This window comes from Denticeps clupeoides, chromosome 13 (assembly GCF_900700375.1).
Source record: "Denticeps clupeoides chromosome 13, fDenClu1.1, whole genome shotgun sequence".
In the NCBI taxonomy this organism is placed as follows: Eukaryota; Metazoa; Chordata; class Actinopteri; order Clupeiformes; family Denticipitidae; genus Denticeps; species Denticeps clupeoides.
Genome location: NC_041719.1, coordinates 140256 through 157755, shown reverse-complemented (window position 1 = coordinate 157755; position 17500 = coordinate 140256). Strand labels below are relative to the sequence as shown.

Here is a 17500-nt window from a genome sequence, read left to right as displayed (position 1 = left end):
ATGGTGGAAGTGACGTGATTGTCGTTGTGAAACACTGCAGCACAGCACACGGTGACACGGTGAAACGTGTCCTCTGTATTTAACCGTCACCCTTGGTGAGCAGTGGGCACCATGACAGTCGCCTGAGGGGCAGCGTGTGGGGACCTCAGTGGATTCGAACCCGCAACCTTCTGATTACGGGGCCGCTTCCTTACTCGCTAGGTGAGTTAGAGCAGGAGGGGTCAGTTGACATGAGTAATTGTCCCGCCCCTCTGGCATGACCTCTCACCTTGGTCGTGGCTGATATTAAGCCGTCACGGGAGCCATGTTTGTTCAGGCCTGAGCAAATATTCACCGCTGGAGATGAAAGCGTTCCCACCTCGGAGCAGCATGAGCTACGATGGACCCGTCTTGGTTCCGATCATTTACCTTCAGGCCTTATTTATTTATTCCATTTCTGCTAAAACGGGGCGACAATAAACTTCCAGACGCTGTTTTACTTCTGCAAGCATTACCGATGCTGACTGCAGTGTTTATCAGACACACACACACACACACACACACACACACACTGCGCTGAGTGTTGCTGTATGTTGTAGTGAATTTGAAGGGCTTTATATAACCTGCCTGGAAATCCCAGGAAATCCAGCGAAGCCTCTGAAAACCCGGCAACAAAACGCAGCCCCAAGTCCACAGCTTCCTGCAGATCAGAGTCACCGGTGTGACTGCCATCCACCCCCAGTCCCACCCAGATCCTTTATAGCCGTCCTTCTGGCTCCAGACAGTCAGTGTCAGTGTTACAGACCTCCATCTGAATCAAGAACTGCATAGTTACACTCCAACAGACACACTTACAGATGTAGTAACACTCTGACTGACGTAGTTACAGATGTAGTAACACTGACAAATGTAGTTACAGACGTATTAACTCTGACAGATGTAGCTGTGCTTCAACAGACACAGTTACAGACGTAGTAACACTGACAGACGTAGTAACACTGACAGACGTAGTTACAGACGTGGCGAAAGTGACAGATGTAGTTACAGACGTAGTAAAACTGACAAATGTAGTTACAGATGTATTAACTCTGACAGATGTAGCTGTGCTCCAACAGACACAGTTACAGATGTAGTAACACTCTGACTGACGTAGTTACAAACGTAGTAAAACTGACAAATGTAGTTACAGACGTATTAACTCTGACAGATGTAGCTGTGCTCCAACAGACACAGTAGCTGTAGCTGTGCTCCAACAGACACAGTTACAGACGTAGTAACACTGACAGACGTAGTTACAGACGTGGTGAAAGTGACAGATGTAGTTACAGACATAGTAACACTGACAAATGTAGTTACAGACATATTAACTCTGACAGATGTAGCTGTGCTCCAACAGACACAGTTACAGACGTAGTAACACTAACAGACGTAGTTACAGACGTGGTGAAAGTGACAGATGTAATTACTGTACAGCTACATCTGTCGGGTGTAACTACGTCTGTAACAACATCTGTCACTGTCACCACATCTTTAACTATGTGCCTGGAGATGGTCTGGTGGAGAAGCCTAAACCGGCCATGGAAGGACCAGAAGGTTCTAACTAAGGCTGTGGTAGTCCTTGGTCCTGTAGCAGTACTGTGAGGTGTTCCCCTGCTCCGTTCCAACATGCCGCATGCAGGTTCTAGACCACGGTGTTGCTGGAGCTGTAAATTGGTCAGCCTTTTGCCTCCCTCCTGGGAGAGGGGACTCTCCTGCTCACCAGGAAGCTCCTGCTAACTGCAACACCAGCAGTTTTAGAGCCTGCGCCTGCTGTGAGCTGTGGCGCTAGTGGCCATGTCAGGAAGTGGTGGTGTGGAGGGAAAACCATCGGGTGAACCAACTTAGATTGAGCATCAGCTGCTGTGCATAAACACACACACACACACACACACACACACACACACACACACACACACACACTCTGAAGCCTGACGAGGTGCCATTATCGTTAATGAAAAGATAGCAGCTTAAGCACATGCCATCGTGTCCGGCGTCCATTTTCTTATCCAGGTCAGGGTCGCGGCACGTTGGAGTCTGTCCCAGTAATCTGTGGTGAACACACCACCCAGGGCGCTTTTCCACTGCAGTCCATAAATAGTGACCGCTGCAGGTTCCAGTCGCGCCTCCTTTCCCACTTGTCCAAATGATCTTATTTTAATATTAAGGCCAATAGAAAGTTTCTTTGTTATAAAGCTTCTTTGTCGCTGTAAAGACACTCGCTTCAGTTCGGGATGGCGACTCGATTCTGGGCCCTGGTGCACCGGGGTGGTGATGAAGGTAGATTATGGCTTTGCTTTTCAATGTAAATGTATCGCAATTCACTTTTATTTCAACTCCTTCAATGCTCACGCGTTTATTTCGCTGCAGTGAGCTTCTTCTCAGTGGACGTACCTGGAAATGCAGGTGTGAAGCTCCTCCTCAGCTGGGCCTTCATCGAGGTTCCAGCCGTGCAGCGGCGTGAGGAGCAGGAGAAATGGCTCCGTATCGGGTGGCTCGTGGGATTACTGCTGAGTCTCTGCCCATTAATGGGGTGCCGCTCGTCAGGCGTAATTACGGCCGCCGGTGAGAAGTGCAGCTTCCTCTCGGCCACATTTCACGCTTAAGATTCATTTTTATTCGTTTCCATACCGCATCGAATCAAAGAACCAAACATGATTCAAGCGTTTAGGCACAAAGAGCATCTGGATTTCCATAATCAGCCTGAATTAATGACGACTTTAAACGAACGGTTGGACCTCGTCCAGCATCCAGCTGATATCAGGACGTTGCATTTACATTTTTACATTTTTACATTTACGGCATTTACCAGACGCCCTTATCCAGAGCGACTTACAATCAGTAGTTACAGGGACAGTCCCCCCCTGGAGACACTCAGGGTTAAGTGTCCTGCTCAGGGACACAATGGTAGTAAGTGGGATTTGAACCGTGTTGTTACCGTGTTACCCGCTAGGCTACTACCACCCTAACGTTACAGCGTTACATTGTAACGGCGTAAACGTTGAATAGCAGTACGGTTAATTGTCGGGTTACGGTTTCTCTACTGGAGCGTGACGGGGTTGACGGAGTCACTTCGCTGCCGTGGAGAGGCCTGATGTTTTCCTCGCCGCCGGAGCCCCGCCCCTGAACCGGCTGGTCAGCATTCGGACTTTCGGGGGATTCGGTTTTGTGTTTCCCGATGAGGGGGGGCTTTGATCCCTGGAGGGGGCGGGAACCCCCTAATGGTTGTGGCCAGGATCAACGCTGACAAATGGGGAGCCACTCCCCCAAAAAACACACCCACACACACACACACACATCAGCAAATGGCAAACACAACCCCATCCACCCACCCACCCACCCACCCACACCATTTCATAATGGATCCCCACGACCCCCCTCTGAGCGGCGAGGACCCAGATCGTTACAGCGGCGTGGACCTCGCTCTCCCCCCCGGTGAAACCCTATATAATCCAGTAAAACGCTGCGCTGGGGGACTACTGTCCAAAAATCAAATGCAACTTTTCGCTTCGGTCGGCCTTTCTTTACGGGACGGTCTCGCAGGAAATCACGGTTCTGTCCGTACGAGACGCACGGGCGTCTTAAATAAACCAGCGGGATTGGACGATGCGGGACAATTTCCATTTTCAGATCGACCTGAGGTGCCCTGCTAGCACCCTAAATCACACATATTTACATGCTGTTTATAATTATAAAGATTTTAGTCAGCTGTACACACACAGACACACACCCTTAATTTTTTGTTTTTGTGTGTATTGGTGTGTTTTTTGTGTATTGTTGTGTGTGTTTTTGTAGATTGTTGTGTGTATTGGTGCATTTTGTGTATGTTGGTGTGTTTTTGTGTATTGTTGTGTGTATTGTTGTGTTTTGTGCATTGGTGTGTTTTTGTGTATTGTTGTGTGTAGTGTGTGTGTTGGTGTGTGTTTTTGCGTATTGTTGTGTATCGGGGTGTATTGTTGCATGTATTGTGTGTGTTGGTGTGTGTTTTTGCGTATTGTTGTGTATCGGGGTGTATTGTTGTGTGTATTGTGTGTGTTTTCGTGTATTGTTGTGTGTATTGGGGTGTATTGTTGTGTGTGTTGGTGTGTGTTTTTGCGTATTGTTGTGTATTGGGGTGTATTGTTGCGTATATTGTGTGTGTTGGTGTGTGTTTTCGTGTATTGTTGTGTGTATTGTTGTGTATCGGGGTGTATTGTTGTGTGTATTGGGGTGTATTGTTGTGTGTGTTGGTGTGTGTTTTGTGTATTGTTGTGTATCGGGGTGTATTGTTGTGTGGAGTTTTTTTCGGGTACACCTGCATCCAGGCTGATGGAGCTCTGGGTTCATTTGCAAACACACGGGCACCAATAAATCTCAGCTCCTTCTTCCACTAACCGCAGCACATGGAGCTGCCTCCAGCGTGAAGAGTGTGTGTGTGTGTGTGTGTGAGTGTGCGAGTGTGAGTGTGTGTGTGCTCGCTCTCAGACAGCTTTAATAAATTGTGGGGAGCTGCCCTGATGTTTTTCTGTCCGCGGCAGAAACTGATAGCTTTGCTTTGATGCCGTTTTTTTCCGCGGCTCCGCTCCACCCTGGAACATGATGGCCGTGTGTCCTTCTGGGCAGAACAGGAGAGGAAAAGAATCCCGATCACACGAGACTGAATAAACAACACGGCTCATCCGTCTCGCCTGGCAGCCAATCAGAGAGGCCGGCGGATCGTGGGACGTTTTTACCTTTATTTTCGGCCGTATTATGGAACCGAGCGAGTTGTGGGCGGGGAAATCTCTTCCACTTTCTTTTTCTTCATTTTAATTCATGGAATGGGAATAATTCCACCTGCAGCCTTTCAGAAGTTCCGAGATTCCGAATCGCCTATTCCCGACTGGGCCCGGAATCTGGCCTTTCAGTTTATTTTGCTTGGCCGGTGGCTTTTCCCGCTTTTCCCATGGCCCTGGGGGGCGGACCGATGGACCCGCTTCGGCTTGTGTGGAGAGGTCAGGGGATCCTGGCCACACAAAAAAAGGAGAAAAGACGTAGAAAGACGGAATCGGCGGCGGCAGCCGGAGTGCCGTCACCGGAGGTTTTGGTCACCGGCGGAGCTCCTTGTATGGGGGTCTCCGAGTCATTAATCACTGGCATCTTTTCAGCTGTCAGGCCATACAAAAGGTGACCCCAGAGCCACAAAGTCTCCGGCAATAAAGGCCTTTATGCAGAAAAGGGGCGGGGCATGCTGCCTGTGACGCAGCGGGGACTGTCTCAGAGTCTCCGGCTGTAATTTATAAAACGGGAAAAAGCCGCGAGCGCGTTAAACCGTGGCCGGGCCTCGTAAACCGCGCCCGTTTCAGTGGCTGAAAATAAAGAGTATAATAAAACACACCGCTCTAGATTGCATCAATTCGGGACAATTTACTCCGGGTGGGAGTAAAGTTGGAGTTGGAGACAGTTGGGGGTGCTCTCGAAGTTTAAGAGACTTTAAGACTCTGCAGGAGGGTTGCCAGATCTGCCTTTTGGACCATTTTTTCGTCTCGGTTTGCCAATAAACCATTTTTCTCTCCTGACTCAGAACATCGCCGAACATTTATTGTACGTTTAACTGAACACTGAACAATTGGACATTAACACTGTGATATTCGAGTAGATCATATTTTTGTAAGGAAAAAGGGATGAATGCTGCTTTTTTGTGCATTTGAGATGGGATGTAATCAGTCCGATTTGGGGACTTGATTGCGTTAGTAAGACCTGGCAACCCTGATGCTCTTCCTGATATGGAGTTTTTAGGCCTGGCCGGGCCCGTCGCTGGTTGTGTGCAGATTGTAAACTTTACAGGATTCGTTGAGCTGTAATTTAGCACAATAAACCCTGTGGGTTCCTCTCGTTCCTCGCTGTTCCACCAGCTTGCTGCATTGTGAATGTGTCTCAAAGCAGACATGACGTGGCCCATCTCTCAGAAATGATGTGTCTATTCCGCGAAAGTCGATTGCAGTAATTATAAGACTGCTTACGTGCTCAGTCGATTGAACATCTTTGACCTTTAACCTTTAATCACCGTTTTTTCAGCTCTGCTCGGAGTGAATCTCTCCTCTGACCGTTGGATGCCGACCGAAGAGAAGTGGCCACCATGGAAGTGAAGGAACGTCGACCTTACCGCTCCCTGACCGCCAGGCGGGACACGGAGCGCCGCTACACCAGCTCCTCAGCCGACAGCGAGGACGGGAAGCTGAACCCCAAGTCGTACAGCTCCAGCGAGACGCTCAAGGCCTTCGACCAGGAATCCAGACTGGCGTACGGGAGCCGCATCAAAGACGTGGTGCACCACGAGTCGGATGAGTTCGGGAGACAAGGTGAGGAGCATCATGAACCTGCACCGTTACTGTGAGGGAAGTGAAGGTGCCAAATGTGTCCCCTTCAGTTACCAGTTCAGTTCCTTATTCACCAGGTCAGCCATGTTTACTTACACGCCACCGCTGATGCGTCCATCTCGCGTTGTACTGAAAAGACACGTCAGGTTCAACTGCGTCCACGGCAACAGGCAGAAGAAGATAAGTAGAATAATTCAGGAATTATTCTGGTGGGTGAACCTGTGAACCAGAAGTCCCAGGTTCAAACCCCACTTACTACCATCGTGTCCCTGAGCAGGACACTTAACCCTGAGTGTCTCCAGGGGGGGACTGTCCCTGTAACTACTGACTGTAAGTCGCTCTGGATAAGGAAGAAATCAGGGATCTGACCGATGAAATTCAGCGATTTCCCGGCGTCGGGCTGCTTTGCATGGAGAAATGTCATCTGTCCACGTTCCGGGATGGATACGTGGAACGTGGCTTGATCGGTGTTCCTTACGCTTCGTGTTGACATGACGAGATCCGTAATCCGCCTCATCGGGGAGCTCTTGTGGTTCCGTGATGAGCACCACATCCTTCGGATCCACCACTTTCAGGCAATTAAGAGAAGCCGCGGTGAGATTTGATCTGGATTTTAATACCCGCGCCGTCTCAGTTTGTGTTTAGAAAAGTTCCGAGGACGAGAGGCCAGGCCGGATTTAATGAGGAACGCGAGGGCACTTTTACGGCCTTCTAATGTCCAAACGACGGCGAGACGGAGGAGGGGAAATATCCGGCCGGCCTGTAAACCTTTTTACTCTCCATGAATACTGAATGCGGCTCCGCCATAAACGGCTTTTCTTCGCTTCCTGTCATGATCTGACCAGCGCGCCACTCTCCACCAGACGTGAGGTTTTTTCCCCTTTTATACGTAAAACAGTCCACATGAATAATTCATCCCTCTTCAGACGCCGCGGAACGTTCCAGGCGCCATTTTCACAGTCAGCGTGTTCATTGGCTCCCCAGCTCAACCCATCTCCAGTGCAGATTAATTATGGATTATAGGGATGATTAACAGTCGCCGTGCGGGGTCAGCGGCTTGACCCCTGACCCCTCTCTGCCCTGGGGTTGCCAGGTGCATTTTCTGTATTTTGATGTTGGAATATTTTATGTTGTAGGACATGGCGTTTTATTCCGGAACGTGCCGATTATTAACGTGTTCTGTCTTGGCAGGGGCGGACTTCTCTCTCCGAGACCTCGCTTTCGGCGAAGCCATCCCCGCCCACATGGCGGCGTACCGCTCGGAAATGGGCCTGCCCCACCGCGAGTACTCCGTCAGCGCCGGCTCCGACACGGAGACGGACGGCGTGGTCTCCCCGGAGCACGCCGTGCGGCTCTGGGGCCGCCAGAACACCAAGTCGGGCCGCAGCTCCTGCCTCAGCAGCCGGGCCAACTCCAACCTGACGCTGACCGACACGGAGCACGAGAACACGGAGAACGGTACGGCCTAGAGCTCCGCGGAGCAGCACGTTTGTGCCGGTGGCTTGCGGTGACAATCTGGGATTGTCATGGTCTGGTGTTATAGTGGTTGTGCGTGTAGATGACTTGTTACCGGTGGCTGCATGAAGGGCCCGGGCCCGGCGTACAGTAGGAGGGCGGAGCCGGACTGACCGTGGCTCACCTTGTCTGATGCGCCGATGATCCTCCTGTGAGGATGGCAGCAGCGACCCCAACAGATCCGTCTTCCGGCAGGTCGCCATGTCTGGAACCCCCGCAGGGTTCGCCGACTCTCCAAACAAGCAAGGTCACCGCATGTGAGGGATGATGTCCTGGCGGGATTTAAAGGGCCGGTACGCAGCTGTAGATCCAGTCTACAGGGTGTAGTGGTAACGATGGAACCACGACACTTCAGGCCAGGAGCATCGGCACCTGCTGCACCAGCCATCATAACCAGCGTATGGCCGTAAATATTAATCAATATGAACATTTCTGGAATGGAAAACCTAGATCGTCTGCATATCCTGCTGTCTCCAGCCCATTTCAGAAATGAGAATTTTCTGGAATATGCGCATACTCGTCACCGACCTTTAACCCCGGCGACATAAACAGTATGAGTGTTCCCAAAATGCACCTTTTTATTGAAACTGCCATTTTGTGGGTTGAAATGGGCTCAAAACACATTAAAGGCAATCCTTTAATACAAAAAAGTAGAGCAGATTTCTACATTCTCCTTAGACAGCCACGCCCCCTCTCCAACAAGTCCCGCCTTCTCCCAGTCTCGTCCCTGTCTTGTAACGCTTAAAAAATGTCCTGTTTACGTTGTAAACGTTCTGATTTCATCAGACAGACAAGTTCCCAGTACAGATGCTAATACTGATCAGAGTACCCATGATCCACCAGCAGGCAGCTCAGTTTCCACTTCCTGCCGAATCAGGCCTAATTTAAAAAAGGCAGCTATTTATTCCAGTCGGCTGAGCAGAAAGGCGACTCGCTTTCACCGTTTAATCTGGCAATGCCTAATAAGATGCATTTTATGTATGGCGAGTTAATTAAAATCCATTGAGCTGCGTGACTTGGTTGGACTTTAATCTGCCGTACATCAACGAACCGTTTACCTTTAATGCTTCTTGCTGCGGCCTCGCCGATAATTCATGCAAATTAAATAACGCCTGTATACGTTTCAGCCATCTTAACGAAATTGTTCCTGATAGGGCTGCCGGGCCTCATTCCGCCACCCGGCGCCGTAATGTAGGGAGGCGAGGGGGGCGTTCTGCTCCGACGTTCTGCGGACGGGCCGGATGAGGGCGGGTGATGCTCCGTGCCAGGCCTCCGCAGCGCCCACATGATGATATTTCCGGGCGTGGCAGCGGGTGGTCCTCCGTGGGCGTGGCAGTCGCCGTTTGTCTCCCGGGAGACAGAGGGATGGTGGGCTCTTCTGGGCCGGAGGACGGGACTCGTGAGCGATTAACCTTGAGGAGCGAGAAGCTGAACTCATTTTTATTCTTCTTGTCATGGGGGGCGGAGGAGCTAAATAATCCGGCGCGTTACCTGCATTATTCTAAAAACATGGACGCGTCCCCGAAGATTAAAGCGACTGGAAACTGGGCCACTGGTGCTAATTGCTGGGCTGAAGGTCTAATTGCTCTTTCCTAACATCAGAATGCTGGCGGGCTGATTGGTTAATGACGTGACCGGCACTAATTCACCTGCAGAAGACTTATGTCCAAGACAAAAGTCTTATGATAATTATTCATCTTATTATTTTTTCATGCAATTATTTTTCTTTTCTTTTGCACGCTTGTGTTTGTTTTCCTTTATTCATTTAAAATCTGACGTTTCCGCAAGGCCCAGAAAATCAGGATAACATGGCGTAGCGTGGCGGTGGCTTCCCCGATTAAGAGTAAACGATGGCGAGTGGCGACAGTGACAGCCGAGCAGCGCTCACAGCGCCCACCTTACGCGTGTTTGAACTGCAGGAAGATTGAGGCCGTTTGTATTGTCAGGATCGTGGAGGCGGAGCCTTATTCTCCACTACAGGTGACCCTTACCTGCTTCTCAGTGTCCAGCAGTCAGGATTCGGTGGTCCTCTCTGGTTTGTAATGTAGCTCCCAATGTAGCTCCCACTCTTCAGTTGTATCTTGAACCAGGAATGATTCTGACTACCAAACACCTCTTGCCATTCTCCGCTATGAGCTTATCCAGTATTTCAGTGCACGGCGTTGGACCTTTGCTGTGCGTAACGGGTTTGTTACCGTGTCAGAGCAGCTGGGAGTTTGGGGAAGCTCCTCTGAAGTGCTCTTTAGGTTGGTCTTCCCCCGCTTGTTGGGTCCTTGGGACCGATTCCCTGGAGTTTCTGCGTCACATTAGGAGCCCGTGGAGCAAAAGTTAAATCAGGCCTCCAATTAGACCCGACACGTCCTGTATTACAGCGCTGGATTCATTAGGCCATGTTGAACAGCGCTGCGGTGTGGAGACCACAGAGGATGGGGTTACCGAACGTGACCTTGGGACGAAATGGATTCCCTGCGCAGTGTTTTGCACAAGCACATTAGGTCTGTCATTCCTTTTCCGGGATCACTTTCCTGGTCTAATTTAGGAAAAGATCCCAAAACCACACTAAAATACTTTAAAGTGAGTCATTTTTTAAAAATACGAATGCACGCTTGTTTAAAAAGGGTAGCGTCTCCAGCGATAAGAAAGCTGAAATGAACGAGCCTTGTTTAAAAAGAAAAAAATTAATTCACGATGCTCTGTCGGTAATTTTATCAGCTCTAATTCACTCTGAATTCTCAGTCAGGCTGCAGCCTTTATGTTGATAACTCAATTTATAAAAAAATCTAAATAAAAGTTCTTTAGGAAAAAAACGAACTGGATTTTTGTATGTAATTAAATCATTTTGGAAGTACAAAGCAATCGGGATTGTTCAGGAATGTTGGCTACGCTAGTATGAGTTTTTGTGATTGGCTTTGTGACTGTACAGCACACAGTGACACAACAAAATGTGTCATCTGGACAGCCATGACAGGCACCCGGGGAGCACCAAGGGGACCTCAGTGGCACCACAACCTTCCGATTACGGGCTTTCTTACCCGCCACTGCCTTTGAAATTATTTGACTGTTTGATTTGGTAGCTGAGGAGGGAGGAGACAGATTAAATATGGGGGAACTTTAAGTAGATACGTAAAACATTAGTGAACACTGCCCACCATGTCTGTTCCAGCGCTTTGAAAATAGGGCCCTCCTTAACTAAACCCACTGCCCTGTGCCAGAGAGACCATGAGGATGGTTTAAATGTATTTATATCTGCTTGATATAAAGTGCGTAATGCACTTGGAGAGAATCCACACAGGACTCGACGGCTTTGGTTTCTCAAGACATTTTATCGCCAGACAGGGAAAAGGAAGATTTATTTTGTCCGTTTTAGGCAGCGCTCTCAGATCGGGGATTATCAGCGGGATTCTCTGGCTCATTTGAGGGCTAATTTAGGGTTGTTAAATGGCCTTCGGTGGATTGGTGCGTGGCTATCTGCTATGCTCCAGAACCCCCCTCCCCACCGCAGCTCCACGTTCCCCCGAGCCGTCCACACGGAGCAGTGTGTCAACTGCTAATCAGGGCTCGGAACGCGCCCCAGCGCTCCCTCTCTCGGAAATGTCACATCATCTAATCCCGCTCTAATGAGCTCTCTGGTCCTCTCGACTCGAGCCGGCTCGGATTTAAAGAGGGCCTGACGTACAGATATACAGCCGTTCTGCTTTAAACACGTCAAATGTGCAGCGAATTGCTCCGTTCAAGCGTTCCGAGAAGAAGAAAAAAAAGCATTTTCCGTGGTGTTGTGCCCACACTGGACTATGAATAATGAAAACTTGACATGCATTCGTTACTTACGTCCCGCCGTAATGAGAAACGAAGGCGGCGGAGCGGCGCTCGGATATATATTGGAAAGCGGCCGCCATTCGAGGGCCGTGACGAATGGAAGCTCGCCTGTTCTCGCCTGCTACGTCCCCTTTTCGCTTTCGCCCGCACTTTCCGCCGTGCGTAATTGGCTTAGCTGCGAGTGTCACTGTGGCTTTGGGCCCAGATAATGGCTCCATTCTCATTACTGGACGGAACGGAACAAGCAGAACAGGAGCGAATGGGTGTCGGCCGTTTGTGGCCGTTACTCAAACTGTCATGTGACCTTTAATACCAGCAGTTTACTGAGGTCTACGCTAGTTACCAACAGATCGACATGATTGTGCGCCTGACTGCTTCCTCAATCTCTTCAACCAATCCATTTATCAGCCTTCTGAATAATTGTTAGTTCCAGGCTGGTTGAATTGAATATTGTTCCTGAGATTATTTCTCATACTTGCTATGAGACATTTGCATTTACATTTACGGCATTTACCAGACGCCCTTATCTTATAATCATTAGTTACAGGGACAGTCCCCCCTGGAGACACTCAGGGTTAAGTGTCCTGGTAGTAAGTGGGATTTGAACCTGGGTCTTCTGGTAAATGCTGGAAATGTAAATGTCTGTAAATGAAATATTGTACGACTGGATTGCAACAGCGTTAACTTTTCATCAGCGTAGAAAAAGGAGGCTGTCCCAGCCCATTGGGTTTCAGCTCTACAGCGTGTCTTATTTAGGGTTCAGCTTGTGTGTGTTTAGGACTGTGGGGTTATAATGAGATTTTACATGTTCCTCCGCCACCACTGTGAGTTGTAGGGTCATGTTCTGATAAAGGGTCTGAAGCCAGGCTCTGTGTGTGTACCTGAGTAACTACAGCTCGTATTGAGAGTGATGTCTCAGAACGAAGCTGTAATGAGGTTCTGCAGAGATTCTCATTACAGGTTCTGAGAGAGGACGGGAAGCAGAAAGGCTGCATAAATCAAAGGAGGGAAAGTCTTTTTAGATATCATTAATAACCGAATCGCACTGCGCTGCCCCACAAATGAGGTTTTTGAAAAGCTGTGGAACTCCATTCAGTTTTTTTTTTCACTTCCGGAATTGACCCTGGGACTCGGCACAATGGGCCCGTCTCCTGAAAAGCATTGTGGTCTGTGGTTTCTCTATCAGCTCCGTGGTGACGAGCTGAACTGGACGGATAATAGGACGGGGCGGTTCACTCGCGATTCCGACGAACGCCATGATATAGTTGCGGAGTGGCTCTCTGTGGAGATTCATTTCTACTCTACTGGAGGAGCGTTCACATCTCCATTACTACCTACCCACACTTGAAAGTTATTTGTGTTTCATGATGGGGTTTCTCCCTGCTGAAGGCCAGACACTTGGCATCTCCACGCGCTTTGCTCCAGGGACTCAGAACAGTGTTTAAGTCGCGATTTCCGTCCGTCTGTCGCGAGCTTCGCTGACGATACCACAGTTGGTCTTCAACATGTTTTATCTTCTGCAATGAAAAAATGAACAAGTCTTCCCAGCTAAGGCCGGGCAAAACAATCATTTTTTACGAGCGAATCTAGTGATTCTATTTATGATGAATCGATTAGTCTAATGATTTGTTTTTCCTAATCGGTTCAAAAAAGCGATTAAAGAAGCGACCCCATAATCAGAAGGTTGCTGGTTCGAATCCCGAATCACAGGTGCCACTGAGGTCCCCTTGATGAAGGTCCCGTCCCCAAATGCTGCTCCCCGGCCGCCTGTAATGGTGCCCACTACTCACCAAAGGTCGATAGTCGATATTGTACAAGAAAAATAAGTCTTGTACATTTCTATCATATTATAATGTTTTATCACTTTAAAACGTATAATCACAGAAGTCTTATTGAGACTTGCGTGTAGTATAAGAACTCGAGCTATATTGGGTGGTAGTAGCCTAGTGGGGTAACACACTCGCCTGTGAACCAGAAGAGCCAGGTTCAAATCCCACTTACTACCATTGTGTCCCTGAGCAAGACACTTAACCCTGAGTGTCTCCAGGGGGGGACTGTCTCTGTAACTACTGGTTGTAAGTCGCTCTGGATAAGGACGTCTGGTAAATGCTGTAAATGTAAAATGTAAATGAGCTGTGAACGTGTTATTTGTCTGGAACATGCATGTAGTATAAGAAGTCGAGCTGTGAACGTGTTATTTGTCTGGAACATGCGTGTAGTATCAGAAGTCAAGCTGTGAATGTGTTATTTGTCTAGAACATGTGTGTAGTATCAGAAGTGGAGCTGTGAACGTGTTATTTGTCTAGAACATGTGTGTAGTATAAGAAGTCGAGCTGTGAACGTGTTATTTGTCTAGAGCATGCGTGTAGTATAAGAAGTCGAGCTGTGAACGTGTTATTTGTCTAGAACATGTGTGTAGTATCAGAAGTCAAGCTGTGAACGTGTTATTTGTCTAGAACATGTGTGTAGTATAAGAAGTCGAGCTGTGAACGTGTTATTTGTCTAGAACATGCGTGTAGTATAAGAAGTCGAGCTGTGAACGTGTTATTTGTCGAGAACATGCGTGTAATATCAGAAGTCAAGCTGTGAACGTGTTATTTGTCTAGAACATGCGTGTAATATCAGAAGTCGAGCTGTGAACGTGTTATTTGTCTAGAACATGCGTGTAATATTAGAAGTCAAGCTGTGAACGTGTTTTTTGTCTAGAACATGTGTGTAGTATGAGAAGTTGAGCTGTGAACGTGTTATTTGTCTAGAACATGCGTGTAATATCAGAAGTCGAGCTGTGAATGTGTTATTTGTCTAGAACGTGTGTGTAGTATAAGAAGTCGAGCTGTGAACGTGTTATTTGTCTGGAACATGCGTGTAGTATCAGAAGTCAAGCTGTGAATGTGTTATTTGTCTAGAACATGTGTGTAGTATCAGAAGTGGAGCTGTGAACGTGTTATTTGTCTAGAACATGTGTGTAGTATAAGAAGTCGAGCTGTGAACGTGTTATTTGTCTAGAGCATGCGTGTAGTATAAGAAGTCGAGCTGTGAACGTGTTATTTGTCGAGAACATGCGTGTAATATCAGAAGTCAAGCTGTGAACGTGTTATTTGTCTAGAACATGCGTGTAATATCAGAAGTCGAGCTGTGAACGTGTTATTTGTCTAGAACATGCGTGTAATATTAGAAGTCAAGCTGTGAACGTGTTTTTTGTCTAGAACATGTGTGTAGTATCAGAAGTTGAGCTGTGAACGTGTTATTTGTCTAGAACATGCGTTTAGCATCAGAAGTCGAGCTGTGAATGTGTTATTTGTCTAGAACATGAGTGTAGTATAAGACGTCGAGCTGTGCATGTGTTATTTGTCTAGAACATGCGTGTAGTATTAAAAGTCGAGCTGTGAACGTCTTATTTGTTGAGAACGTGTGTTTAGTATCAGAAGTTGAGCTGTGAACGTGTTATTTGTCTAGAACATGAGTGTAGTATCAGAAGTCGAGCTGTGAATGTGTTATTTGTCTGGAACATGCGTGTAGTATTAGAAGTCGAGCTGTGAACGTCTTATTTGTTGAGAACGTGTGTTTAGTATCAGAAGTTGAGCTGTGAACGTGTTATTTGTCTAGAACATACGTGTAATATCAGAAGTCAAGCTATGAACGTGTTTTTTGTCTAGAATGTGTGTTTAGTATCAGAAGTTGAGCTGTGAACGTGTTATTTGACTAGAACATGCGTGTTATATCAGAAGCCGAGCTGTGAATGTGTTATTTGTCTAGAACATGCGTGTAATATTAGAAGTCGAGCTGTGAACGTCTTATTTGTTGAGAACGTGTGTTTAGTATTAGAAGTCGAGCTGTGAACGTGTTTTTTGTCTAGAACGTGTGTTTAGTATCAGAAGTAGAGCTGTGAACGTGTTATTTGTCTAGAACATGCGTGTAATATCAGAAGTCGAGCTGTGAATGTGTTTTTTGTCTAGAACGTGTGTTTAGTATCAGAAGTCGAGCTGTGAACATGTTTTTTGTCTAGAACGTGTGTTTAGTATCAGGAGTTGAGCTGTGAACGTGTTATTTGTCTAGAACATGCGTGTAGTATTAGAAGTCGAGCTCTGAACTTGTTATTTTTTGAGAACATGTGTGTACTATCAGAAGTGGAGCTGTGAATGTGTTATTTGTCTAGAACATGCGTGTAGTATTAGAAGTCGAGCTCTGAACTTGTTATTTTTTGAGAACATGTGTGTACTATCAGAAGTGGAGCTGTGAATGTGTTATTTGTCTAGAACATGCATGTACTATCAGAAGTCGAGCTCTGAACGTGTTATTTAGTGAGAACATGCGTGTAGAATCAGAAGTCGAGCTGTGAATGTGTTATTTGTCTAGAACATGCGTGTACTATCAGAAGTCGAGCTGTGAACGTGTTATTTGTCTAGAACATGTGTGTAGTATTAGAAGTCAAGCTGTGAACATGCGTGTAATATCAGAAGTCGAGCTGTGAATGTGTTTTTTGTCTAGAACGTGTGTTTAGTATCAGAAGTCGAGCTGTGAACGTGTTTTTTGTCTAGAACGTGTGTTTTGTATCAGGAGTTGAGCTGTGAATGTGTTATTTGTCTAGAACATGCGTGTAGTATTAGAAGTCGAGCTCTGAACGTGTTATTTTTTGAGAACATGTGTGTACTATCAGAAGTGGAGCTGTGAACGTGTTATTTAGTGAGAACATGCGTGTAGAATCAGAAGTCGAGCTGTGAATGTGTTATTTGTCTAGAACATGCGTGTACTATCAGAAGTCGAGCTGTGAACGTGTTATTTGTCTAGAACATGTGTGTAGTATTAGAAGTCAAGCTGTGAACGTGTTATTTGCCTAGAACATGCATGTAGTATCAGATATGGAGCTGTGAACGTGTTATTTAGTGAGAACATGCGTGTAGAATCAGAAGTGGAGCTCTGAATTAGTTATTTTTCTAGAACATGCGTGTAGTTTCAGAAGTTGAGCTGTGAACGTGTTTTTTGTCTAGAACGTGTGTTTAGTATCAGAAGTCGAGCTGTGAACGTGTTTTTTGTCTAGAACGTGTGTTTAGTATCAGAAGTCGAGCTGTGAACGTCTTATTTGTTGAGAACGTGTGTTTAGTATCAGAAGTTGAGCTGTGAATGTGTTATTTGTCTAGAACATGCGTGTAATATCAGAAGTCGAGCTGTGAACGTGTTTTTTGTCTAGAACGTGTGTTTAGTATCAGGAGTTGAGCTGTGAACGTGTTATTTGTCTAGAACATGCGTGTAGTATTAGAAGTCGAGCTGTGAACTTGTTATTTTTTGAGAACATGTGTGTACTATCAGAAGTGGAGCTGTGAATGTGTTATTTGTCTAGAACATGCATGTACTATCAGAAGTCGAGCTGTGAACGTGTTATTTGTCTAGAACATGCGTGTAGTATTAGAAGTCGAGCTCTGAACGTGTTATTTAGTGAGAACATGCGTGTAGAATCAGAAGTCGAGCTGTGAATGTGTTATTTGTCTAGAACATGCGTGTACTATCAGAAGTCGAGCTGTGAACGTGTTATTTGTCTAGAACATGCGTGTAATATCAGAAGTCAAGCTGTGAACGTGTTGTTTGTCTAGAACATGCGTGTAATATTAGAAGTCGAGCTGTGAACGTGTTATTTGTCTAGAACGTGCGTGTAGCATCAGAAGTCGAGCTGTGAATGTGTTATTTGTCTGGAACATGCGTGTAGTATCAGAAGTCGAGTTGTGAACGTGTTATTTGTCTAGAACATGTGTGTAGTATCAGAAGTTGAGCTGTGAATGTGTTATTTGTCTAGAACATGAGTGTAGTATAAGAGGTCGAGC

General features: G+C 47.0%; 1 protein-coding gene across 1 annotated transcript in view; it reads left to right on the top strand.

Moving 5' to 3' along the window:
* Positions 1-7822, top strand: part of LOC114802145 (teneurin-4-like) — a 55968-nt gene extending 48146 nt beyond the window's left edge. Inside the window, exons 2-3 of the mRNA XM_029000837.1 lie at positions 6052-6335; positions 7545-7822. Of these exons, the coding sequence (XP_028856670.1) occupies positions 6113-6335; positions 7545-7822 (501 nt within the window). The 5' untranslated portion in view covers positions 6052-6112. The remainder of the gene's footprint in view (positions 1-6051; positions 6336-7544) is intronic.
* Positions 7823-17500: the final 9678 nt, after the last annotated feature.